The 27938-nt window shown below is 45.8% G+C and overlaps 1 protein-coding gene across 2 annotated transcripts; it reads left to right on the top strand.

Moving 5' to 3' along the window:
* The first annotated feature begins 32 nt into the window (after nt 1-32).
* On the top strand, nt 33-27938 carry LOC110538586 (ras-associating and dilute domain-containing protein). Of its 2 annotated transcripts, none has more exons than XM_021625490.2 (15): nt 33-889; nt 1208-1546; nt 1811-2046; nt 3116-3450; nt 7796-8500; nt 8745-8782; nt 9506-9800; nt 11838-12057; nt 12418-12590; nt 18294-18438; nt 20249-20412; nt 20575-20959; nt 25555-25706; nt 26496-26635; nt 26812-27938. In XM_021625490.2, the coding sequence occupies exons 1-15, from the start codon at nt 762-764 to the stop codon at nt 26909-26911; spliced, it is 3555 nt and encodes a 1184-aa protein (XP_021481165.2). In that variant the 5' UTR covers nt 33-761; the 3' UTR covers nt 26912-27938. The 2 variants fall into 2 exon arrangements, with proteins under 2 accessions (XP_021481165.2, XP_021481164.2); XM_021625489.2 differs by having other exon boundaries at nt 35-889; nt 25552-25706.

Raw genomic sequence — 27938 nt, 5'->3', positions numbered from 1 at the left:
CATCGCATTTTCAAATCCCTCCCCACAACTCTCCCATGCGCGAAATGAGCAATGACGTCAGGGTAGTAACTCCAGCACCACTTTTCAAACAGGTTGCATTCTACCAGACTATCAGTGTTGGGCACTGAACTGTTGAATGCGCCTAACGGGATAAGGAGAGATGGCATGGAGCAGACAGGTCAAGAATCGCAGGGTGCTTCGAATAACACATAGTCTAGTTAAGTATCTGAAATTGATCATTTATTAGAAGTAATTCACATTGGATGTATTTATTTATTTTTAGAAGATACTTTTTTTTAAAACTAGCGCTCGTGTAGCTGTCCCGAACGTGGATACATTGTATCTGATTCTGACCAACTAACTTCTGTTCATGAAAACAATTTAGCAACAATTGTATCGAACGGATTACAGTCGTATTTTGTGTTTCCTGATATTGTTGAGTTGGAAATTCGGAATATAACTGTAATTTGAAAGCGAGTGTATTTTGGAAGATGCCTGATGTCTAATGCCACTGGACGAGAATACATTTTCTCCACGTCGTGCTTCTTTACGAAAACTTGTCAGAGTTAGTTTACAAACTGCCTGAACTGACAAATTCCTAGTTGGCTTCATCACCACGAGAAAGTGTGGATTCCAGTGTCAAATACCACAATGGACTGAGTATATTTGTCACAAATAGTTTATTTTGAGAATAGTGCCTTACCGTGCTTTCTAGGGAGCACTTTGACCTATAATATAGCCTACATCTGAACTAAGTCGTGATGATTTCGGAGGAACGGAGTAGTCACGTATCCAAACAAGCCCTCAACTTTCCAGTGGGCCTATTGATCCGCTCGCCAAAGAAGAGCCTGGCAAAGCTGGGGAGGAATCCAAGCAATGGATCCCTGCAGTAAGTCATTTATATCCAGTGTGTCTACTTTGCAGAATAGGATTTCAGTTTTGTTACATGCAGCTGCCTGGGATTTTGTATATTCAAATGGAGGTATGGCCTTCAATAGAAATATAATTTATTTGTAGAGAGGTGCTCGAAATACTGTCCTCTTATTAATTACCCATTAATTTTGTGTCCTCTCTTGAACTCTCACTTTCATTTACATCTTTGCCTTGCTCTCTCTGTTTCACTCTGTCACTATCTATGTCTCTGTCTCTTATTTCTCTCTCTCTCTCTCTGTCTCTCCATCTACCCATCCATTTCTCCCTCTCTCAGGTCCAACACCTCGGATGGCACCACCCATTCAGCAGAGAGTACAGGCGTGAGGCAGCCGGCCAAGAACAAAATCCGCCGCCACAACAACAGACTGTCGACGGTGTTCAACCGGAGCCCCCTCCTGCGGGGAGACAGTGGACAGGGGCATGTCCCAGATGGCAGGAGCATGGCGGGGGACATGCAGGCTGCAGATGACCCTGCTGAGCTGTCCAGTCAGATGTCTGCCCCAGGTATCCTAAGGATCTTTGGCAGCGACATCTGCCAGGGAACCAACTACAAGAGTGTGCTGGCCACGACTCGCTCCAGTGCCAAGGAACTTGTCAAAGAGGCCCTTGAGAGGTGAGGGGTTAGGGATGCCCACTGGCATAATGTGATTTGTTAGCATTAACTTCAATGCTAACAGGCAAGCAGAAAGAGAACATTCCTCAAGGCTGAATGGCATGGACTGCAATACTGCTCATCCTAATATTGTGTGAACCATTGCAAATCACTTAAAGCTGGTGATATGGATATTTTACCCAAATGATCTCAAAGTCATTTTATTTCAGGAGGAATTACATCTTATCATGGTATTCTGACTGAACCTCTTTTATTGTTGCTTAGATACTGTCTGGAGAAAGAGGATCCCAGTCGATATGTGCTGTGCGACGTGATTGGCCAGACCGGAGCAGACCACCAATGGAAGACAGAGTGCTTTCGGGTCGTGGGTGACCACGAGAAGCCCCTCATGCTGCAGTCGCTATGGAAACCCAAAGAAGGCTTCTCCAGACGCTTTGAGATCCAGAAGAGAGTGAGCGTAGAGGAACAGACTGCTAAAGAGACCGACACCGTCACTGCAGGTACGTCAACCACACAGGTGCAGCTCAGTGATCCCACTAACAACAACCTAAAGCCCAGGTCATCATTCTGTCTCTGTTGGGGTGGCATTGGATCTCGTATCTCTGTCACTAACTGTAGGGTAATAGAATCCATTGTCCAGCTTATCATGAGACAGAGCAGGGGAGATGGCAGGCAAGTGAGAGGTCAGAGAAAAACAAAAGCTGCAGTGAGGGGTAGACAAGGTCAGAGTGTCCCCTCTCTCTTATCTGGGATTGACGACAGGGTCCCAACAGGTCACTCTGAAGCCCCCAGGGCAGGGGACTGGCTGTGGCTGGATAAGCTTTTTCCGCTGGGACCTGAATGTCTCCACCGTTCCACATGTTATTCTTTCCATCAGAGCCTGCTTCCTGCACACTGGACACTGTGTGGTCTTGTTGACTTTGGCGTGCGTTTGTTGTGATTTTCAGTTTTCATCAAACCCCACATCACCCTCCACTCTCTTTGCTCCACTCTGATTGGGGGAAGCTGGGGGAAGTTGCCCCCTCTGCAGGCCTGACCAGCCCCCCTGACACAGTGTGGCAGAACAATGTGGAAGAACGCCCACTTCCACAGCTGATAAGGCCTGGGAGCAGGAGCTGTTAGCTGGTGTGAAGCTGAGCTCTCTGGACATTCCATGGTGCTTAATGGCTCCAAATGAGCTGAACAGTGTTTATTTTGCGGTACATCAGCCCAACAGCCAGGAACGCCTGTTGATATCAGATAGAGGACAACACCTCTCACTACACCTCCAGATTTCCTCTCCTTCCCCTTCTATGTTTGGTTTGACTGAGAGCCAACTCAGTAAAACATTATGATATGTTGGTGCGTGATGGACTGGAATGATTTGATGGAAGATCTCCACTAATAGTTTATTGAGTGTTTAGTATACGGTGAAGTTTCAGTTTATGCATAGATGATGAAGTTTATGTTACAGTGACTATATCAGGACACAATCAATGATTTTGTAATGAACTATGAATACATGATTAGTAATCACTTCTCTGCATCTAGTCTCATCCTCCCTCTCTCCCGTGCTCCTCTCTGCCCCAGGTATCAACGCCCAGGCTCGTAAGCTCCAGAAGGGCCGTTCGCGGGTCACCTCTCTGTTCATGGACGGCAGTGGTGAGGATGTGGAGGGCCTGGGGATGTGGAGGAGTCTCAGTGAGATGGACCTGTCTGCCATGGAGAAGGAGGCCGTGCGGGCCCAGCAGAAGGCCCAGCTCATCAGGGAGGACCCGGAGGCCGAGGCCGACAAGGAGGCCCTGCGTCTGGGCATGGAGAAGGAGGAGACGGAGAGCAGTGACGACAATACCACCCAGTACTCCATCCACCCGCCCTTTGACTTCCCCTACTTCCTGCTACTGCAGGGATACAGCTACAGACAGGTAGGAAAACTGGGAAGTGAAGCTGTTGCCACTGTTATACATTAAACCCAGATGCATTTGTTTGTCTATCGGATTATTGATTCACTTAAATGATGAGTAACTTTAATGAAAGGATTGGCTTCAGTTGACACAGCTGAAGTCAATTTGTTAGATAAGAGTCAGTCTTTTCTTGAATAGTTAGGCTCAGAATAGGTTTGTACGGTTGGAGAATGTGTCCGGCTGCGACACATTCATGTTGAAATCCTTCACAGAGGGCCTGGGCAGCCAGATAGCAGCAGCTGTAATTGGTTGAGCCGGATGGCTGCTCCACTGAAGACCTTTCAAGGTTCTCAAGTGTCTCTTGGCAGGGTGGCTGAAACACTGTGACGAAAGGCTTATCAGAGACACTGAGGCGTAAACAAGTGTACTCCACTACACTATAGAGGCTCCCACTGCACCTCTTAGGTTAAAACCTGGGGTTAAAATCCCCAGAAACAGAGCGAGACAGTGAGAGAGAGGAGCAGAGAGCAGAGGGCTTTAGCTGCAGTGAGGATGCTATAACAGGGACAGCGAGAGACTGAGTCTTGCTGCTGGATTATACAATGGGCTCAGAGTATTGGAGCCACGAGCTCAAGCAGAGTCGGAGTAGACCGGCATGTTGTGGACAGGTGATCCTCGTGTCCACACACTGAGTGGGCCAGCCTGGGTCATGTACTGGAGAGGCGGGAAGACGGAGCTGGCCCTGTCCCAGCAGTAGAGTTCCCACACTGGGATGTGTTGTCTGTCGTCAGGGCTCGTTGAATAGATAAGGAACACTGTGTTCACAATCACAGTTCAGCTGAGCCCTGCTGGCTCTGCAGTGGAGGTGGCGATAGGCCTGATTAAAGGTACATAGTATTAGAGAATAGAGCAAAAGGAACACTGTAATGTCTAAACAAACTCAGTGGATGGTCACGTACACATGCCTAGCTTACACATTTGCACACAGGCTCGTGCATGCCAGAACACACATGCACATTTATGCACAAAAGCTGCACATTCAACAAATATATATATATATATATTCCTTTCAAAAAGAGATTCTGTGGGTGACAGATTTTTTTCTGCACTTTTATTCCTTTACAAAACATTCTGGATATTTCAATGCAAAACCAGAGTGAGAGTGGCAGGCTGTGGCCTAAGCAAAGAGCCAGAGGGCCAGAGAGCCAGAGAGCCAGAGTGCCAGAGAGCCAGAGGGCCAGAGAGTCAGAGAGCCAGAGAGCCAGAGAACCAGAGAGCCAGAGGGCCAGAGAGCCAGAGAGACAGATAGCCAGAGGGCCAGAGAGCCAGAGAGCCAGAGGGCCAGAGAGCCAGAGAGCCAGAGGGCCAGAGAGCCAGAGGGCCAGAGAGCCAGAGGGCCAGAGAGCTAGAGAGCCAGAGAGCCAGAGGGCCAGAGAGCCAGAAAACCAGAGAGCCAGAGGGCCAGAGAGCCAGAGAACCAGAGAGCCAGAGGGCAAGAGAGCCAGAGAGCCAGAGGGCCAGAGGGCCAGAGAGCCAGAGGGCCAGAGGGCCAGAGAGCCAGAGAACCAGGCTCATTCCTAGAAACAGGAAATGCTGCTGCTCTCTGTTGTTTGATCCTCATTGTGGAGACTGCTGAGTGTGCAGGACACTGGGTGGGGTGTGCCAGATACTGGGGGAAGTACTGAGCCCGCCCCTGGTCTGGCCACTCGACAACAATAAGTCACTCATATATCAGTCCTATGGAATACAAATGTTCCAGCTCCATAAATGAAATAGTTTTTCTCAGGCTTGACTAGTTATTTTCAGGCTTGACTAGTTATTTTCGAAAGTGTCTTTGTGTTTCCAGACCAGATTTTCCTGAACTTAATCACCTGTGAACCATGAGAGCTGTAGTGGATTTGATTTCCTTGTAAGTGTTGTTGTTCAAGTGCAGGTCAGTGTAGTCACAATTCACATTGACTCATAGCTATTAACTCCCTTCCTAGACAGTTTGATCTATTCTGCCAGATATCATGTGCAGGAAAATAAATACCATTTAACCATTTAGTTAGTTAAGTGTATGTGCTCAAACACACTGCTCAGCGGCTGATTGGCTTCCATGCTAGCTGGGATGATACAGTATCAGGGCTTTCATACAGGGTTATAGAAGAGCAGGGTTATAGTGAAGGAAGTTGTCAAGGAAGTGAGTTTGTGGTTGACGATACATGACGTACCGCCCCCACCTACCGTCAACGAATCATGTCAATGTGGAGCTATAAGGAGCCCTCCGCATTGTTACAAAATTTGAGAGGTGCGATGCGGTACGGAGCTTGATTTGGCCTCTGCATGCCTCCGGAGGCTCAGCAATTGCGACACACCCTCCATATGGAGCCTCCGACTACATTTTCAGATCAACCATAAATTGCCTTTAATAGACTTGGGACAGATGACCGAGCGACGGGTGGTGTTAGAAGGTCATGACCTCCCCCACACTGATCCTCAACAGAGGGTCCCCACAGGGGTACTCAGCCCACTCCTGTACAGCTCACCCATGACTGCGTGGCCACACACTTCTCCAACTCAATCATCACGTTTTCTGATGACACAACAGTGGTAGGCCTGATTACCAACAATGATGAGACAGCATACAGGGAGGAGGTGACGGCCATGGCGGAGTGGTGCCAGGAAAATAACCTCTCCCTCAGCGTCAACTAAAGAAAGGAGCTGATTGTGGTCTACAGGAGACCGCAGAGAGAGCCCGCCACCATCCACATAAACAGGGCTGCAGTCGAGAAGATCAAAAGCTTCAGCTTCCTCAGCGTGCACATCACCGGGGGCCTGAAATGGTATATATATACAGTACCAGTCAAACGTTTGGACACACCTACTCATTCAAGGGTTTTTCTTTATCTTTACTAGTTTCTACATTGTATGTATAATAGTGAAGACATCAAAACTATGAAATAACACATATGGAATCATGTCGTAACCAAAAATGTGTTAAACAGATTCTTCAAAGTAGCCACCCTTTGCCTTGATGACAGCTTTGCACACTGGCATTCTCTCAACCAGCTTCACCTGGAATGCTTTTCCAACAGTCTTGAAGGAGTTCCCACATACACTGAGTGTACAAAACACTAAGAACCCTTCCTAATACTTTGCCTTCAGAACAGCCTTAATTTGTTGGCACCTCATCGGTGTCGAAAGCGTTCCACAGGGATTCTGGCACATCTTGACTCCAATGCTTCCCACAGTTGTGTTAAGTTGGCTGGATGTCCTTTGGGTGGTGGACCATTCTTGATACACACAGGAAACCTTTGAGCGTGAAAAACCCAGCAGCGCTGCAGTTCTTGCCACAAACCGGTGTGCCTGGACCTACTAGCATATCCCGTTCAAGGCACTTCAATCTTTTGTCTTGCCCATTCACCCTCTGAATGGCACACATACACAATCCATGTCTGAATTCTCTCAAGGATTAAAAATCCTTATTTAACCTGCCTCCTTCCCTTCATCTACACTGATTGAAGTGGATTTTTACGTCAAAAGGGATAATATCTTTCACCTGGATTCATCTGGTCAGTCTATGTCATGGAAAGAGCATAATGTTTTGTACTCAGTGTTTTTTTTGTTTTTTTTTGCTCGTTCTTTCTTTTTTGGGGGAGATTATGTGTGTATTGTTTTTAAAAAAAAGTGATTGTTTCATCCACTTCTCACTCCCCCTTGCTGCTCCTTCTATGGACAGTCTACCTCCCCACCCCAAATGGACACTTACCCTGCCCCCACATTTATCATTGCTACAGTTGTAAATGTGTATAAAATATTATTTTTATTATTATTATTATTGTCGAAATTCACTTCTCTTTTTCTATCCTGCACTGTTGGAGCTCAGAGCATACGAATTTCACTGTACCCTGCGATAACATCTACAACCCTGCGCATGTGACTAATAAACTCTTTAAAAAAATTACAAATCTGCGAATCTGTGTACTTTGATTTCATTTAACATGGACTTATGGTTTCACACCTAAGCCCTTCCATTCCTGTCCCTCCACCACACTGCCAGTACATGCTTATCCTGGATCTGTTCTGTCCTCACATAACACACACCTCTAATGCGCCTGCTTGATCAATCTCCAAACGATTACACAACTTCTCTATTAAAGTCCTAGGTCTTTTATTTGCACTTTGTATTGTGGTGTCAAAGTGCATGTGTTTACTTTGTAGTTAGGTACTAGGCAGGAGCAGTGTAATTACAGTGTAGTTAATACATAGTAGTTTCTAATGATCATAGCATATTGCAAACTGAAACCAGTTCATTAATTAATGCGCCAGTCATTCTCATGGATTCTGCTGGTTGACCTTCCATTGCCCCTCCTCTACGCTGCAGGACTTTGTCATCTACCTGATGAGCGGCACCACCACCATCTTCGGCTGCTGCAGGGAGCACTGTAACGGAGAGGATGAGGAAAGGCTCAAGGTGGACATCCTCCTCTTTGCCCCGGACATTCTTCCCCAGCACTGCTGTGTCAGGCGCCTGGACTCTACCAACTCCTTCCCGGGGGACACCAAGCGGACTCTGACCCTGCTGAAGCCCCTCCACGGAGCCCCCGTCACCCGGAATGGTTTCCTCCTGAAGGAGGAGGTGGAGCTGACCCCTGGGGACCTGGTGGGTCTGGGCCGACACTACCTGTTCATGTTTAAAGACCCTACCGCCGCCCCAGGGGCCCCACAGACCCCTCTCTGGATGAAACAACTCTGCCCCGACCATGGCGGAGGAATGGGAGTGTCATCCTCCTGTCAATCATGTGGCTCCGCCCTCCCCATGAAATGGCCTAGGGTCCAGAGGAAGCCGGCTCCTCCTCGGTGGAAGGACCCAGAGGGTGGAGAGGTATCTCTGAGCTATGAGTTGGAGCAGGAGGACAGGGTCCTGCAGGAGGTCCTGGTCATGGTGGACCCCAATGGGGACGAGGCCAAACTGACCCCTGCCTTCCTGCTGAGCCTGTCCATCCAACACTCAGCCACCACGTTCCAGCTGACACACTTCCGAAGGTTGCTGCTCCGTATAGCCAGTCGGATCCAGCTCACCATGTGGGTGAGTAAAACTATGCACCTCCACTATGCACAAAAACAATGCACTCTCTCCAGTCAAACGATTGACCTTTTATATCATCACGCCACAAATAAACCTTGAATGGTTAGGAATTCAACATACTGTGTGTCTCAAGGGTACTGCAAAGAAAGAAATGTAATGTAAGGTGTCATCAGGATGGAATATCACTTAGATAGGCTTGCTGCTGGTTTGAAATTAATGTTGTCTTTATCTCGTCCCCTTGCAGGAGAAGACAAAGGAGCTTGCTGTGATCCAACCAGAAAGGTGAGTAGCCGCCTCTCCAACCTCAATCACTCAGCCTTCCCCAGAAATGCTAACAATGAACAGCAAAGATGACAACAGGGTGCAGAACAGTGGCAACCTGCTGCCTCTGACACTAACACCCCTTTCAACTTTAGTGTTTGCTATGAGTGTTTGCTATGAGTCATATACATGTATGTAGAGCTAGGAGTCTTAGAATATGATGCTACTGCCTTCCACTACATTCCAACAACAATTGGAACATTCCAACAACAATGCTACTTGAATTTCTGGGAGGGATGTGTAGTACACAGATATAGTATTCTCTCATTGTCACATGTCCCAGTGACTTCTTTACAGAATAAGAAGCTGAGAATGAATCATGGTCTCTTGATGTTCATACTTCTCTATATGCCGCCCATTGAAGTGTATGAAGTCAAAATGATATCTCATGATGATTTAATATTATGGAACATTATTGTAGGGCACTGTATTCCAAAGCTGTGCTTTAGCTGCCTGCTGAGAAAGGAGGAAGGATTTTTAAGAATGAATGTTTCATTTCATATTTCACTCAATTGCACATGGAAATCAAATGTAATGGTTTAAATTAGCATTCATTCCAAGGGATAGATTCATGATGTAAAATATGAGTCACTTGCAAGCCACTTTTAGTGCCATTCACCCAGTACAGGGTATTTGTTGGCTGTTGTACTGAACTCAGACCTGTCTATATGTCTCCCCTTGCAGGAGCTTCAGTGATGTCCAGCAAGAGCCAGAGGATGTGCAGCTGCTGAGCATAGAGGAGCTGATCCCAGGCCTGCGGCCGCTGGTGTTGTGGATGGCCAACTCCATCGAGCTGCTGCACTTCATCCAGCATGACGTTCCCCAGCTGCTGCCCTGGAGGAAGGAGGAAGAGGAGGAGGAGGGCTCAGAGCCAGAGTCAGAGATGTGGTCCACTAGGACTGCCAGTGAGGAGGCCATGACGGTCCTGGAGGAGGTCATCATGTTCACCTTCCAGCAGTCTGTCTATTACCTCACCAAGGTCAGTGCATAGTCACACACACTATAATCATACATTGTAGATGGCATTCCATTTGCTCCGTTCCAGCCATCATTATGAACCATCCTCCCCTCGCCAGCCTCCACTGATACACTCACCAATAGATTACATGCATGCAGCATGCACACAAACATAGACACGTGCCTTGCACACACAATTAGCACACACACCGCACATGTACACAAATAATAACATCCTTGACTATTTGCTCCAGAAAACCTTGCACAGCCCAAATAGAAAGCCATCTTTTGCTTGTGGACTACGGGAAGCAGGACTAGAGACCTTATGAACACCATTCTCCGTTTGCTGGTAGCATGCCAGACAATAAGCCATAATAAACCAGGGGAAACATGCACACTCCCTCTGGCTCTCTCAGTAAGGATAGGCGTGTCAGATAGTGTCATCTTTTCCAGTGGAATAAAGGACTACTTATCATCTTTTTAATATTCTGTAAATCCACTTCGAGGGTATTTCCAAAGTCTTTTGAAATATTTATAGAGAGCAACAAAAGGTCTATCCTGTTCAACAGTGAGCCCCAGGAAGACACTCCCAGGCAGGGTTTACTGGAGTTTCCTATGTTTGGGCCCTATAACTAACTCTATGACATTAACAGAGCACCATCACTGCCACAGTAACCCAGAGACCAGCAATAGACACCCAATGCCTGGCGATGACTGTTCCAGGATGGGAGGGAGCACCGGCATGGGTGGGAACAGGAACAGGATTGTATGTGCTGTTGTTGTTTTGAATGCTCCGAGACCACCTCTTCCTGTCCCTAGATTTCCGTTTCATGGCAGAAACCATTGATAAAAGAAAGCTTACACATGCCTGTCAACTTTCCCTGTTGACAGGAACATTTACATTTTTACATGGTGAGGGGAAGGTCATTTTTTCCCCCATAGTTACAGGCTCTAGCTCTCCCTGTTGCATGAAACAAGCTTAGATTCCCCCTGTCACAAGGGGATTTATGGATGATTTAAGATGAAGTCGTCAACCCTGTTACGGTCAATCCTGTTACGGTCAACCCTGTTACCTTATTTGGCACTTAATAGGCACTTACTATAGTCCATTTTTTTATTTAACCTCATGAGTTGGAAAAAAACGTTTTTTTAGAACATGTACTGTTTATGACAGAATGCTAAAAGTAGGTGAAATATAACATTTTTGTTTTTTCCAACAAGTTACACTACTCAAAAGACACCTAATTGGTGGAACAACTAACCATGAGACAAAACACTCCAGGAGAAGTTGTAGGATAAGTTTATTCTCATGCCTATTACTCACTGGTACTGCCATTCCTTAGTAGTCAACAGCATGGGCTATTATCAGCTAGTTTATGATACTTGGCATTTATTTATTATGGGAATTATCAGGAGGCTGGAGGGGGCAGAGCGGTGTTGAGTCACTGGGAAACATTTGTGTTTCTGTCAGGAATGGCCAGTGGCACCAGTGTTATCAATGGGATTCCCAGGACTGTGTATGGTACACTGTTAACAATGGTGAGTGTCAAGACTGGACAGTCTCAGGCCCCTGGCTATCAGGCCCCTGGCTATCAGGCCCCTGGCTATCAGGCCCCTGGCTATCAGGCCCCTGGCTATCCCCCTTTGGAGGGGAAGTGTGTCTGTCCCTGTCTGGCTTTCTGTAACCCCTCCTCCTTGGGCTCTGACTGTTTTCTGATTGGCTCAGGGAGCTCAGGGTCAGTGGGCATAGCCCTGTTGACTAAGTCACTGATTCCTCTGCAGTTTTACTGAATCTGTCAACAAATTTTCGCATGTTGATGAAGGTTTATTTTATAGAGCGTATGGCTGATAAAGTGAGAATCGCTGACAAAACGTCCCTTTTAAAGATCAATATATAATGCAGTATACTTTCTATATTAGTGGTACTGGGTACAGTAGCTGTGACTGTAAGGTTTCTTATCTCCCTCTCTCACAGAGGTGCTGTGCTAGACTATGGTACAGTGAGGTAAAGTCATGTAGCTGTGACTAACACCTCTAGCATGCCTCTCTCTGTCCTCAGAGTATGTACTCGGCACTGCCAAGCCTGCTGGATGGGAACCCGTTCTCGGAGAGCGGGCAACTGCGTGTGCCCGAGGGCGTGAGTGGCATCCTGGATGTCCTGAAGGAGGCGCTGTCTCTGCTCAACGCCTTCCAGGTGCACTCTGACATCAGCTCGCAGCTCTGCGCCTACCTCTTCTTCTTCACCAACGCATCCCTCTTCAACGCACTCATGGAGAGAGGTGAGACCTTCAACATGCTCTGTTTGTCATCCATGGGGTTTTGTAGGATCAAATCTTAAAATCCTTAAAGTCCTATCACAAGTATCCTCATAAAATACACACTGTATGTGTTAATGGGATACTTTGGGATTTGGACTTTCCCCAGGGTAAGATGAACTTGTGGATATAATTCTTATGTTTCTGTGTCCACTATGAAGAACGTTAGAGGTAGTTTCGTGAGCCAATGCTAACTAGAGCTTGTGCAATAACTGGAAGTCTATGGGTATCTGCTAGCATGCTGCATCTTATAGAAGTTTCATTACATTCAATAGCTATGATCGACATTACATGAGCGTGTCTGGATGGTGTTTTGTTCTGCAGGCTCTGGAGGTGGGTTCTACCAGTGGTCTAGAGGGGTCCAGATCAGGGCCAACCTGGACCTGCTGATGGACTGGATACAGGGGATGGGCCTAGGGGACCTGGCTGTGGAGTTCTTCCAGAAGCTCTCTGCTGCTGTCAATCTGCTGGCAACGCCCAAGGAGAACCTACTACAGGTCAGAGGGCACTTCCTTTATTTTCACTTCTTGTTTCGGTTTGGTCTGCTGAGTCAGAGCACTAAATAACACTGCAGCCAAGATGTCCAAAGCAGTTTGAACATATAGTGTATCAAAATGGTATTTTACAGTGTATTAGACTGTACATCACCAAGTGTCTCAGTTCATTATTGGTACACTAATCTCTGTTAACCCAAAAGTAAAATCATTATTCATTTGGTCAACTGCGTGATTTACTTCTGGGTCTATACGTGTTAGGAATTGTGAGTTCTGGCAGTTTGCAACGTTTCCACCCTCGCAAAAAGAAACTCTTATCCAAAGCCCCCCCCCCCCCCCCCCCCCCCCCCCCCCCCCCCTTCCGATCTGTGTGGGCCACATGTGAATCACTTGTAGCCGAGCAGTTTAAGCCCCGCCTTCGTTCAATCCTGATAGTCCATATTAGAGGTCAACCGATTAATTAGGGCCGATTTCAAGTTTTCGTAACAATCGGAAATCTGTAATTTTGGACATCGATTTTGCCGATTTTCTTTTTTTCTTTTTCTTTTACACTTTTCTTTAATCTTTATTTAACTAGGCAAGTCAGTTAAGAACACATTCTTATTTTCAATGACGGCTAGGAATGGTGGGTTAACTGCCTTGGTCAGGGGCAGAACGACAGGTTTTTACCTTGTCAGCTCAGGGATTCAATCTTGCAACCTTAAGGTTAACTAGTCCAACGCTCTAACCACCTGCCTCACGAGGAGCCCGCCTGTTACACGAATGCAGTAAGAAGCCAAGGTAAGTTGCTAGCTAGTATTAAACTTAATCAATCATAATCACTAGTTATAACTACACATGGTTGATGATATTACTAGTTTATCTAGCGTGTCCTACGTTGCATATAATCGACGCAGTGCGCATTCGCGAAAAAGGACTGTCGTTGCTCCAACGTGTACCTAACCATAAACAATGCCTTTCTTAAAATCAATACACAGAAGTATATATTTTTAAACCTGCATATTTAGCTAAAAGAAATCCAGGTTAGCAGGCAATATTAACCAGGTGAAATTGTGTCACTTCTCTTGCGTTAATTGCACGCTGAGTCAGGGTATATGCAACAGTTTGGGCCGCCTGGCTCATTGCGAACTAATTTGCCAGAATTTTACATAATTATGACATAATATTGAAGGTTGTGCAATGTAACAGGAATATTTAGACTGATGGATGCCACCCGTTAGATAAAATACAGAACGGTTCCGCATTTCACTGAAAGAATAAACGTCTTGTTTTCGAGATGATAGTTTCCGGATTCGACCATATTAATGCCCTAAGGCTCGCAATTCTGTGTGTTATTATGTTATTAATTAAGTCTATGATTTGATAGAGCAGTCTGACAGAGCGATGGTAGGCAGCAGCAGGCTCATAACATTCATTCAAACAGCACTTTCGTGCGTTTTGCCATCAGCTCTGCTGTCTATAACTTCAAGCCTATCAACTTCCAAGATTAGGCTGGTGTAATGTGATGTGAAATGGCTAGCTAGTTAGCGGGGTGTGCGCTAATAGTATTTCAAACGTCAGATGCTCTGAGACTTGGAGTAGTTGTTCCCCTTGATCTGCATGGGTAACGCTGCTTCGAGGGTGGCTGTTGTCGTTGTGTTCCTGGTTCGTGCCCAGGTAGGAGCGAGGAGAGATACGGAAGCTATACTGTTACACTGGCTATACTAAAATGCCTAGAAGAACATCCAATAGTCAAAGGTATATGAAATACAAATGGTATAGAGAGAAATAGTCCTATAATTCCTATAATAACTACAACCTAAAACTTCTTACCTGGGAATATTGAAGACTCATGTTAAAAGGAACCACCAGCTTTCATATGTTCTCATGTTCTGAGCAAGGAACTTAAACATTAGCTTTCTTACATAGCACATATTGCACTTTAACTTTCTTCTCCAACACTTTGTTTTTGCATTATTTAAACCAAATTGAACATGTTTCAATATTTATTTGAGGCTAAATTGATTTTATTGATGTATTATATTAAGCTAAAATAAGTGTTCATTCAGTATGGTTGTAATTGTTATTATTAAAAATACATTTTAAAAACCGTCCGATTAATCGGCATCGGCTTTTTTTGTCCTCCAATAATCGGTATCGGTATTGGCGTTGAAAAATCATAATCGGTCGACCTCTAGTGCATATAACCAGTGATGAAAACCCAAAGACTGAAACTACTGCAGTTCGTTATCACAGGGATCCCATTCAGTCCCGGCAGATTCTTGGGTCTACATGCAGAATCTGCCCACAGGAGATTATTGGCATACCGAACATGCCTCGAGTGGGAAACCTTCGGGAAGTATTTAGGAAAATCTGACAAAACATTGAAAACACTCATGAATCATCACTGAAACTCTGTTTCCCTACATTTCATTGCTAACTAGGTTTTACTCTTAGAAATGCATGTTGTCTTTGATGGAGGTGATACTGTTGAAGTAGTTCACTGCCACACTAGTTGTGGGAGAAGGTGTGTGTACACAGACTGTTGGTTTTATACCTCTATAGCACCTTACTAAACATTCCCCTGCCCTGGCCAGTTATCAGATCTGGAAAAATACTGCAGGCTTCAGGTACCTGCATGGGAATGTTTAGTAAGGTGCTATAGAGGTATAAAACCAACAGTCTGTGTACACACACCTTCTCCCACAACTAGTGTGGCAGTGAACAAACAACATCTCTCACCCCACAATGGCCCATTCAAACTACTATCACAATGTTATTATCTTAGTACGATACACACTTCTGATATTATGAGAACAGTTAGCCTAAGTATGGTCTTAACACTATCGGTGTGATGACAACACCTAGATGTAATGGTAAAGCAATGAAGCAATGGGGTGTTAATGACAACATTTTTGTCCACTATAGCAATTCTGAATGTATCCATTGTAGACCACAGGTGTTTTACAAGGTATGGAACAGATTGAAAATGTTAGAGCTGAAAGCTTATTTTCACTGACGGATGTCAGCTGAGTGGAACTCACACGCACCACCACATGACATCATTAAAAAAGCCTGACAGAGCTGTGGGAGAGGGAAAAGAATGCTTGGAAACAATGGAATTTCTCCCACCAAATTGTACTCTACATCTCCTATTATGCAATGACTTCTCATCTATTGATGAAGAAAATACACATTTTGCCAAGATAGGCAGTCCTTGCACCTAGAACTTAAACAAATAGGCATAATAATAATTCATAATTAGGTAGGTGCTTATATTTATCATGTTTCACACATGTACAAGTGTGTATATTATAGACGTGTGAATTGGAAATGTGTTTTTTGCATGTACCAACTCCCCCTTAGACATCCTCGGACAGTGGGGTCATGGCCAGGTTCACTGTATGTATGTTTAAATCCCATGTTGTTGATGCCTGTGGCTTTAAACTGTGTGCCACTGAGTAGTTAATCCTTCCTTAAGCATGCCATTCTCTCTGTAATCCACTGAAAGGAGGATCATGTTTACTGGGGGAAGTTGAGCCTGAACATATCTGGTGGTGGTTGGGTTAGTTAACACGATTCCAGGCTGTATCACATCCGGCCGTGATTGGGAGTCCCATAGGGCGGCGCACAATTGGCCCAGCGTCATCCGGGTTTGGCCGGGGTAGGCCGTCAATGTAAATAAGAATTTGTTCTTAACTGTCTTGCCTAGTTAAATAAAGTTTAAATAAACAAATTAAACAAATAAGTGGAGAAACAAATGTTAAACACACACTCATATCCTGTTTCTGGTCATGTTTATGACACCTGTAAAGATAAGGGAGATTGGGAAAACCTGTTGCCAGTCTGTGTGTGACACAAGGCTGGCTTTAGCCCTGTCACCTTCATAGAAAAGAGTGACCTCTGCCGTGACAGGCCCACACTACTGTATGTCTCATCCTATGAATGTCCAGGGGCTGCCGGAAGGCTGTGGACACGTCATGGTCTTGTAATGTTCTCCCGGGTTAGTACATGAGAGAATCACCTCCTACTCATCCCAATTACAGCACTGTTGTTGTGGATACTTGTGGGTTTTATCTTAAAACCACAGTTTGCACAGCCCTAAAGCATCAAATTCAGTCAGAAAGTTGTATTTTCTCCTGCAGCTTCCCTCATATTTAATTTAGATCCAGAGTTGATAGTTTCTTGATCTGATTCACCAGGAATTGAGAAAGGAGCCTGCTGAGACTCAGTGCAACCGGACTGAAAGTCTAGCATTTCACTCTTCAATCCACAGCCATAAGGGGCTAATACAATTTGAGACAACACCTGTTCTCAATATCTAACCAGAAGGCAGCCATGGTAACAGCCCCAAAACAGCTCCGCAGTAGTAGAACCAGTCTCCCCTCAGTCAAAGGCTGCCTCTCTCCTCTATTCGTGGGGACTGTTGCTAGGAGGCTGGTGGTTTTGTGTATGGATCACTCCCATGGCACGAGGTCAGATGTTGTGGTAGGTAAAATGGAGCACACACCCTTGTGATATTCTCAGTTTTCCATCTGGAGTTCTGGGCTCGAGAGAGTGAGGGACATAGTAAATTACCAGTGATGTGGCATGGTTTTGTTATGGCTGAGCTCTCTCAGTCTCCAGTAATTACCGATGATACAAAGTTAGGATGATTGTGTCATTGATGCCGTAATGTTATGCCACTTATGATTGGGATACACCAAGTCAAATAGTAGATATAGTAAATATAGACTTAAAATAATGTAAAAAAGAAGTCTTCCTGCAGCCCCTGGACATTCATAGGATGACATTCATAACTCCTCCTTCTGGCCAGCCTCTGTGCTGTCATGCGACAAAGAGGGTGTGCTCATTGGAGGAATGACGGGTTACAAGGCTGGGGTAAATATGGTCTGATATATTCTACACAATGCCTGTCAGCATACCAATAACACCTCTATGCCAATGATGTCATCTTGAAATGGTTCACCTATGTCTTTCTGGTTAGTTACTGAGTCATTAAAACACCTCAGCTCTAAGGTGTGTCTGAGTGAATGAGGAAATAGTTGAAGATGAAGTCTCTTGTGTGTTTATTCCCACTAACCAGACAGAGGTCAACTGAGAGGATAACAAACACCTGATTGTTCATAGTCATATAACACATACAGAAATCTAGACGCTGTAATTAGCACATCTTCTGATGACATCTGACACTTTACGTTTATGTCTCACCAATGTTTAGTCATATGGATGGAAAATGTGACATTCAGGAACATTGACCTCCACAATCAAGCATTTGAACATTTCTTCATTCTGTGTGTGTGCGTGCGTGTTTGCGCGTGTGTGTGTGTGTGTGTTGATTTTATTACTACAGACAGTGATAGAGGTTGGCATGACAAGTATTACTTACAGTCCTAGATTTATTTTCCTAATAAATTCATCACCACATAATCTGTCATTGGAATGACACAAATTTGCAATTACAGTACTTGGACAGATTTATGGTTTGAAATATTTTTTACACAAATAGCTTTGTGTTGAAATAACCCCACTGAGGAAATGCTACCCTGTCATTTTTAGTTTCACTAACAACAATGACATCAAACAGCTCTGCCAGCTTTTGCATTTAAATGATGCCATGTTTACTCTTTTGTGAAATATGCAATCATATTCCTTGTATCACGGTCCTTGTGCCTGTACATTGATATTCTTGTAGCGTGTGAGTGTACATATGTGTGTGTGTTTCAGGCATCATGGAGCTCTCTGAGGACTGAGTTCATGCCTCTGAACCCAGCCCAACTGCACCACATGCTGAGGGAGTATAACCCAGGCAGGGCCTGTCCTGCAGACTGGAACCCCTCGCCAGACGAGGCGGAGGCTGCCCTCAGGACCAGTGAGTGGAACACAGATACAGCAGAGTCACGGCGGGTAGCCAAACAGACACACAGACACGTTCACGTGTATAAACCATATTTTGAAACAAACAAACACACGTATTTCTTGGACACAAACAAATTCACATAGCCTATGTAGTCTGTACGCTTGTGTATACAAACTCACTCTGCCAAGATTCAATCAGATCAGACTGTCGCCCATGCCCTGATAAGGTTACACGGAACCCAAACCGGCTGAGCCATCGTGCATAAATGTATTTTGTCCCCCTACACCAAACGTGATCACGACAGGTTAAAATATCAACACAAACTCTGAACCAATTACATTCATTTGGGGACAGGTCGAAAAGCATTAAACATTTATGGCAATTTAGCTAGTTAGCTTGCAATTTCTAGCTAATTTGTCCTATTTAGCTAGCTTGCTGTTGCTAGCTAATTTGTCCTGGGATATAAACATTGAGTTGTTATTTTACCTGAAATGCACAAGGTCCTCTACTTTGACAATTAATCCACACATTAAACGGTCAACCGAATCGTTTCTAGTCATCTCTCCTCCTTCCAGGCTTTTTCATCTCTGCACTTATATGGTGATTGGCATCTAAACTTTCATAGTATTACCACGACGACCAGCAGTGCGTCTTTCAATCACCGACGTGGGTATAACCAATGAGGAAATGGCACGTGGGTACCTGCTTCTACAAACCAATGAGGAGATGGGAGAGGCAGGACTTGCAGCGCGATCTGCATCAGAAACAGAAAGGACTTCTGTTTTAGCCCTTGGCAACGCAGACGCTCGTTAACGTGTGCAAGCAGTGTGGGTGCAATAATTGAATAATAGATCTCTAAATGTATTTTGCAATGCGACGCGAGTGGTGTAGTCAAGGTATTAGTAACTAGAGGCCTATTCCCTGTTGTGTCTGAGAGTGGCTGTAACGTTCTTGGTGTAGTGGGTGAGAAGTCAGGCGCAGGAAGCAGAGAGTTCAGGGTAGTGCCACTTTAATGCACAAAACGGCGAACATAAGCCAACCCCACAAAAACACAGGGTGCACAACAAAACAAATGCCCCAAACAAGGGGACTTAAACTGTCCAGCAAACCCCATGAAAATGGGAAACACGTAACCCACAGACGTGCACTCAAGTTACACAAAACAATCCCGCACAAAGAGCAGGCGGGCCTACCGGTAAATAAAGCCTGACTAATCAGCCTAAAACACAAACAGGTGAAACCAATAAACAGAAAGGGGAGAAAGGATCAGTGGCAGCTAGTAGGCCGGTGACGACGACCGCCGAGCGGCACCCGAACAGGAAGGGGTTCCACCTTCGGTAGGAGTTGTGACAGTGGCTGAGTGTGTTCCCCAGAGTAATCCTGTCTGCCTGCCCCAGTCTAACTCTAAATTGGAGCATGAGTACAGGGGGAGGTTAGAGAGGAGAACCCTGTCCAGCCCAATCAGTCTCACCACAGAGTTAACTCTCAAATCCGCCCCTCGCAATATAGGACTTGGCACCTGTCTCCCTTCTCTGTCCCCTGTCACCTCACCTCTTCTGTGTGAATGGCCCAACTCCCGCTGGCACCCCCTGGGGGGAACTTTATCTTGTCCTAGAGGCCATGACTGTCTTTCTTTAAATGGAGAATCTAAAGGATTAACCTGCAAATCAGATGTAATGAAGTTAATGAAGTAAAAGGAAATATACAAGTATAAATAATGTAGTGTACACCGTGAGAAAGCTCTTCCAGAGCTTCTGTTGTAATCTTTTCTGAGTCACGTCTTCTGTCTTTAATGATGTCCTGTATTTCCCTCCTCCTCTAGCTGGCATCCTGGAGAGTTTTGACAACCACCCTCCCCTTATCCTGCCCAGCAACACCTTCCACCTGGAGTTGGGTAAACCAATCACGGAACCCGCTCTGTTTGAGCAGCTCGGCCATCTGCAGGACTTCATCCGTAGTCTCCCCACCAGTCAAACAACACAGCAGGTAACCACCTATCTGACCTTCTGACTCTGTGTACCCAAATTTTACAAATATGCAATCTAATGAGAGGCAGTGGCCGCCCTGAACTGGTGGTGCTCAGTAAATTAGACATTTTAACTTTGATGTTTTTCTAACCCCGCTTTATTCACTTGTCCCTCCCTTCAGGCACTAAGCGGGACAGCTACAGACGCCAAGTCTGCGACCTCACGCTCCTCGCCCTCTGTCACAGTGGTCCCTGACCCAGTTCCCCGCCCCTCGCTCAGGGCAGAGGTGGACTCTTTGAGCCCTGCGGCGCCCCCTCAGGCCCGGGGGTCTCATGGTGACCTAAGCTGCTGCCTGGCAGAGGCAGAGTTGACCCTCAAGCTGAAGAGTCTGGAGCTGCAGAACGCCCTACCTAGGAGTAGCCAGGCTGACCTGGGATGCCACAAGAGCCTGGCTCTGGACCCCTCCTGCCTGCTGACGCCCCCCAACACCCCCCAGGGAATGGGCCTGTCTCAGTCTGAGCTGGAGGCAGACCTGCAGGAGGGAGCAGCACGGCAGCACAGGAAAGGTAACACAGAGGGCTATGTCATACAGTCAGGCATTCAGTTACAGAGCATTCAGTTACAATACAAACAGCTCTGATTGACAGAAAAGAAGCATAAAAAGCCATGTGTCAGCTGAAGTGTGTTATTGACCAATCATAACAGAGGATTGATGATGCTGTAACAGTGGGGGGCACATACTGTACATAGTAATACTAAAAGAAACGGATCCTGTCTCAATCACATTGGATGAATTATGAAGACAAAGAATAACAAAGGATCCCTTCATGGCCTTTCCCTCCCTCTGCGGGTTTTGATTAAAGTGATGTAAAACTCCTGTCACAGCAAATACAGCCACCTCGGCTCACACTGTGGCTCATGTACGTAACCCCTGGAGTTAGGTCGCTAGTGCCTCCCACGTAATATCAACCCACCAATGACTGACAGGCTCCATTAAAGGAAGAATTTGTCTGCTTGACCCGGGAGACCCTGGTGCATATTTGTCCACAGTGGCTCCAGGTTGACACAAGGTGCTTGATATGACAGGAGGAGGAGAGCTCTCATCCTCCCTTCATCTCTTCAACCCTATTGACTTTGGACAGAAACTACAGGTCATTGGAGGAATAAAGAGCTGTTCTGGCTGTGTAAAGGTCGTGTTCTCCCTGTAGGGTGGATTCCATGTGTAGAGGAAAGGCAATTTTCTCCTCGGGCTTATTGTTTTTTGAAGCTCTGCTCATGAGGTCATCTGTAGGAGTGGATGGGAGGGGAACGCGAGCAGACTGCTCTCTGGTTATGATTTATTCTGTGGTGGAGGAGTTGAGCTGAGAAAGGGGAGGAAAGGACTAAACATCTTATTCCGTAACTGGGAGGGACACTTCCAGGGTTAACTTCCAGGGATAGCAATAACGTCCCCCTCCCTAAATCAGGTCAGCTTTCTCTAGCGATGTCTCAAACAATGTGTAAGATTCTAACACTTTTGTATAAGTCCTATACCAGCCATACTCAACAGGCGGAGCACAGTCCGGATCAAGTTCCTCTTGTTATGTCCTTCACTGACAGACCTTAGAGAGCTATTTATAACCTGTCAGAAATGTTCAGTGGATTACTACTAGCCGATGTTAGCTAGATGGGTAAATTAGACTAACCAGCTATCTAAATCCTGTAGTTATCATGGCCAGATTACATGCCCAGGGGCCTCAACACCAGCAGCCCGCATTGATTTTGTTCAGTTAGTCAGGTATCATATGAACACACAGAAATGTCAATATGTGTAGAATATCAAGAAATTAGCTTTAAAACGTCAAAATGCGTAGAATTTCAGGAAATTAGGTTTAAACTGACAACATTTTCTCTCAGCCAGCAATGTGGCTGTGTACAATTTAAACAGTTTGAGGTCGCATGGGTTGGGAGGTGGGGGTTTGCTACTATGCCGATTAATGACAATACCTATCCGGACCTTTGCCACCTAGGAAATGTGTGTGACCGCCGGACATTCTCAAATAGTAGTCTAGTGCGCCTGTCCTATACAGTACATTGACCTTTTCTCAAGATATACAATCGTTGAGTCAAACACCTAGCAAAAGAGAGTGAGTCTATACGTTTGATGCCACTTCATCTAAAACATTGTGAGAATCCTGAATGTTTCTGATTTCAGATACCACAGTCCCAGGTCATATCCAAACAACAGGTTAGATAATAAAAGCCCTTTAGTCCAGTAGAATCTTTCCTGTTGATTAAAACCAGAAAATTCCCTCAACTCTAAATCAGAGACAAACACTCTGTGTAACATTTGATTGTGTGTAAGTGCTTACCGCCTGCTTAAAGCTCCCTGACCCCCTGTGTGGTTGTGTGTAAGTGCTTACCGCCTGCTTAAAGCTCCCTGACCCCCTGTGTGGTTGTGTGTAAGTGCTTACCGCCTGCTTAAAGCTTCCTGGCCCCCTGTGTGGTTGTGTGTAAGTGCTTACCGCCTGCTGAAAGCTCCCTGACCCCCTGTGTGGTTGTGTGTAAATGCTTACCGCCTGCTTAAAGCTTCCTGGCCCCCTGTGTGGTTGTGTGTAAGTGCTTACCGCCTGCTTAAAGCTTCCTGGCCCCCTGTGTGGTTGTGTGTAAGTGCTTACCGCCTGCTTAAAGCTTCCTGGCCCCCTGTGTGGTTGTGTGTAAGTGCTTACCGCCTGCTTAAAGCTTCCTGGCCCCCTGTGTGGTTGTGTGTAAGTGCTTACCGCCTGCATAAAGCTTCCTGGCCCCCTGTGTGGTTGTGTGTAAGTGCTTACCGCCTGCTTAAAGCTTCCTGGCCCCCTGTGTGGTTGTGTGTAAGTGCTTACCGCCTGCTTAAAGCTTCCTGGCCCCCTGTGTGGTTGTGTGTAAGTGCTTACCGCCTGCTTAAAGCTTCCTGGCCCCCTGTGTGGTTGTGTGTAAGTGCTTACCGCCTGCTTAAAGCTTCCTGGCCCCCTGTGTGGTTGTGTGTAAGTGCTTACCGCCTGCTGAAAGCTTCCTGACCCCCTGTGTGGTTGTGTGTAAGTGCTTACCGCCTGCTTAAAGCTTCCTGGCCCCCTGTGTGGTTGTGTGTAAGTGCTTACCGCCTGCTGAAAGCTTCCTGACCCCCTGTGTGGTTGTGTGTAAGTGCTTACCGCCTGCTTAAAGCTTCCTGACCCCCTGTGTGGTTGTGTGTAAGTGCTTACCGCCTGCTGAAAGCTTCCTGACCCCCTGTGTGGTTGTGTGTAAGTGCTTACCGCCTGCTTAAAGCTTCCTGACCCCCTGTGTGATTGTGTGTAAGTGCTTACCGCCTGCTTAAAGCTTCCTGGCCCCCTGTGTGGTTGTGTGTAAGTGCTTACCGCCTGCTGAAAGCTTCCTGACCCCCTGTGTGGTTGTGTGTAAGTGCTTACCGCCTGCTGAAAGCTTCCTGGCCCCCTTTGTGGTTGTGTGTAAATAGGGCTTTACTAAAGCTTCCATTTTGTTGATCATAATCAGAACTCATTACGATCAATGGCCCTTGTCTTTATACGGGCTCTATGGTTTAATAGTTTGTCATAAACCTAAGATATTGTATGAAAAGGATGTACTATTGAACATTACCCACTTTCACAGAAATATTCTCTAATCATGTCATATCCCTGGTTATGACATTGGCCATAGCTTCCCTCCATGTATTACTGTGGCCTCCCAGTCCCATAGAGTGCTCCTGCTCTCTGCTCTCAACCTCGGTGGTTTTGGGCGCTAACGGTAACTTACCGCTATTTTTGGTAGCATTGCTAATCCTTTAATCTGTACCAAGAATTACAGAGAGGTGGTGATGTCAGGAGAGAAAAGATCAGTGGCTGACCCGTCATGGGAATTTACAGTTGGGTTGGTGCGTGGAATCTTAATCGGGACAGGCATTGTCCAGAGCAGGTCCTGTATGGGGGGCAGATGGGCTCGGGCTGGGGGAGAGCAGGGGAGACCAGAGGGGGACCAGGAGGAGACCAGGGGGAGACTAGGGGGAGACCAGGGGGAGACTAGGGGAGACCAGGGGGAGACTAGGGGAGAGCAGGGGGACACCAGGGGGAGACCAGGGGGAGACTAGGGGAGAGCAGGGGGACACCAGGGGGAGACCAGGGGGACACCAAGGGGAGACCAGGGGAGAGCAGGGGGACACCAGGGGGAGACCAGGGGAGAGCAGGGGGAAACCAGGGTTAGAGCAGGGGGACACCAGGGGGAGACCAGGGGAAAGCAGGGGGACACCAGGGTTAGAGCAGGGGGAGAGCAGGGGGACACCAGGGGGAGACCAGGGGAGAACCAGGGGAGAACAGGGGGACACCAGGGGAGAGCAGGGGGACACCAGGGGAGGGGGGGGGGTGAAAGTGTAGGGCATGCTGGTGGTACTGTTGCTGGTGGCTAGGTTGTTGTGACAGGATAAATACACCACAGAGCACCGGACCAACCTGAGGAAGAGCTTTCCCAAGGCCCCAAAGCTTTACATGTAGAGCTTGTTCTCAGTGGGGTTCTGTATGGTTCTCATTACAACGTCTATGCATTTAGTGGACTCCCCACAGTTTTATAGCACTCAGACTTGACATGATTTTTATATGGAGTCCAAATGCAACATCTGTGTTCAATATTAGTGGTAGTTATATGTATGTTGAGGAGGTCAAACCAACTGCGTGTCCCTCTGAAGCAGCTCAGATGAACCTCCAGTCTTTGATCCATATATTTTCCTATTGGTAGAAATAATAATCCTTATAACACTAATGCCTCAGGTCTTCAAAACAAGCCCAGTATTGTGAACTTCTCTTTCATATGACCAGACAGACAGACAGACAGACAGACAGACAGACAGACAGACAGACAGACAGACAGACAGACAGACAGACAGACAGACAGACAGACAGACAGACAGACAGACAGACAGACAGACAGACAGAGACCCCTAGAAGGTACTGTAGAGGGAAAACCAAAGGGGAACAGACACTACTTTCATGTTTTCTCCTGAAGTAAACCCTGTCTCAAATTGCCACAGTGATATGATTTCTTTATAATTTCATTAAAATGACCACAATAACAGGAAAAGTACAACTTTAAACAGAGTTAAGGTTGGATTGGATACTGTGTATAATGTGGGGTGTTCTTGTGTGTGTCTCCTCAGCAGGCAGCTGCCCAAGGGAATGTTCTGAGAGAAGGAATGGGAATGTGGAGGAAGATAATGCAGAGGAAGAGGAGGAGAAAGAGAGGGATGAAGTGTTTACTGTGGAGCTACACAGAGGACCTCATGGTCTAGGCCTGGCACTGGTGGATGGAATGGTAGGTGAAATCCTTGTCTTTATTCCTCCACCTCCTCCTTTGTTCATCTCCTTCACCCAAGTCTCATCTTCCTTTTTGTTTCTCTACCTCCCTTTCTTATTTTTCACCTCTCTGCATGGGGAAATCAATGGAACTTGAAAAAGCTCTAATATTCTGTTTGGTTACAAAGGTTACATATTCCCCATGATTAACTGTGTTACATCATCATGCATCAAAGTCAGGGAAATCTAGCTTGAAATGAATGATGAGTTGAACTGTGACGTAGATCTCAACTACAGATCGCAAGAAGAGCTGTTGAGCCTATGTGGGACTTTGTGTGTGTGTGTGTGTGTGTGTGTGGTTATGGTATGTGGGTGAGGGCTTAAGCTTGGGTTTACTAACAGGTGTACAACATGTGGTAAATGTGTTGACCTCCTTTTGAAGTCAGCCATGAACCACATTGAGAACACTAAGCTAATTTCTAAGAACCGGTAGACTCCTCTATTGCACAATAGGCAGCTGCAATGGTTATTATTACCCTCATTCCAATGTCTGCCTTTGGCTTCAAATTCCACTAAAGTGCTATTTTCATCATTTAATTCATAACAGAAACATGCCTGGTCTGTGAAAGCCTCTACTCATGTATATGCATGCAGGTGTAGTGCTGTGGAGGATTCTATAACATGTGGTGCCCCCTGTAGGATAGAGTTGAAACAGCGGAGATGTTCCTGTAATGATACTATAGTGTAGGTACGGCATGTCCTCAGACCCAACCTCAACGCTTCCTGCATCCTCTTGTGTCCTGTGTAGAAAACACCTCTGAAGATGACTGGGATCTATATCAAGTCAGTGGTACCAGAGTCCCCAGCCGCCCAGTGCCAGAAGCTGAGGTTGGGAGATCGTATCCTGGCTGTGAACGGCATCAGTCTGGTGGGCATGGAATACCACATGTAAGTAGTGTAAGATGGAGACTGGTCTTTACCACCCTGTGTTGATTAAGAAGTTGTAATAGAGTACTGGATATTATTTAGGTAGTAAGAGTTATAAAACACAACATAGAGTAGTGTCGTTCCCTCCCTCTGTTTAACACACCCTCTGACGTTCTCTCTCGTTCTCTCTGTCAAAGTGGTAGAGAGCTCATTCGTTCATCTGGAGATGCCCTCAGATTGCTGGTGGCCAAAAACGAGTCCAAATCAACGGGGAAGAGCTCAGTGATCACATGCTGAGTGGAAGGAAGGTTTCATTGGAGGCTTCCCCAAGTGACCGTTGACCCTCAGAAGGGAGCTTAATCTTCTCTTTTTATCCAACTAAGGAGCTTAGTTGTCTGTCAGTACTTTACGAGACGTGTTCCTCAACCAAAGGATAAGACACTTGACTGTTTATTTTGTTTTGGTGAATAATCTCTTCTCACTGAGTATTTTAAATGAAGCTTTACTGTACATAGAATGAACAGGAGGACACTCAAAGGTGGATGAAACCACTAGACTGAATCCACTATTGCTCAAGTCTTCTCTGAAGCACCCCTTTTGAATGAATGCCATTTCAAACGCAAACACTACATGTGTATCAACAACATGGTCCAGACAGCTTTGCAGAAGTGTTTTCTGTTGCCCCCTTTTCTTGCCAGCATGTGAATAAATGTACATGGTGAGCTGTCCTTCGTACCCAGAAAACACTGGGTTTTGGAGAGCAGAAAAGAACAGCGGTTAAGGCAGTTGAGCAGGGTTGAGCTTTTTCAGTGTCTTCAAGGACACTATCTACTGACTACAAATGGCTAGTGCACAGCATTCTGTCTGAAGATTGCTCAGCTTTACAAATGCCAAAACCCATAAGGAGTTATGCAAATATACCATTTTTATAGAACTGTAAATTATAATGTATTTTTTGAGTAAAAACTATGACTCATTCTAATGTTGTAGTGGCTGTATACTTTGGATATTTACTGAAGTGCTATTAGTGAAATACTTTCTGAAGCACTACAGTATAACGAAAGGTTGTCATGGACTCTATGGTTATCTATAAGACATTTCAGTGGATCTCAGTGATAATCTAATATGGATTCCTGGAGGTATCACTGCTAAACATCTCTGACTTTTCCCATGTAGTGACAGTGACACTATAACTTATGACTGTTTATGAAATGTTTATAAACAAATGACTCTTTATGACAGTTTTAAGTCAACTATCTCTCTTAACAGTGTTAAGTCTTCAATTTGATTGATGACAAATAAAAGAGTATTCCATTTTTTTATA

This window comes from Oncorhynchus mykiss, chromosome 12 (genome assembly GCF_013265735.2).
Source record: "Oncorhynchus mykiss isolate Arlee chromosome 12, USDA_OmykA_1.1, whole genome shotgun sequence".
Classification (NCBI taxonomy): Eukaryota; Metazoa; Chordata; class Actinopteri; order Salmoniformes; family Salmonidae; genus Oncorhynchus; species Oncorhynchus mykiss.
This window is presented reverse-complemented; position numbering and strand designations above follow the sequence as displayed.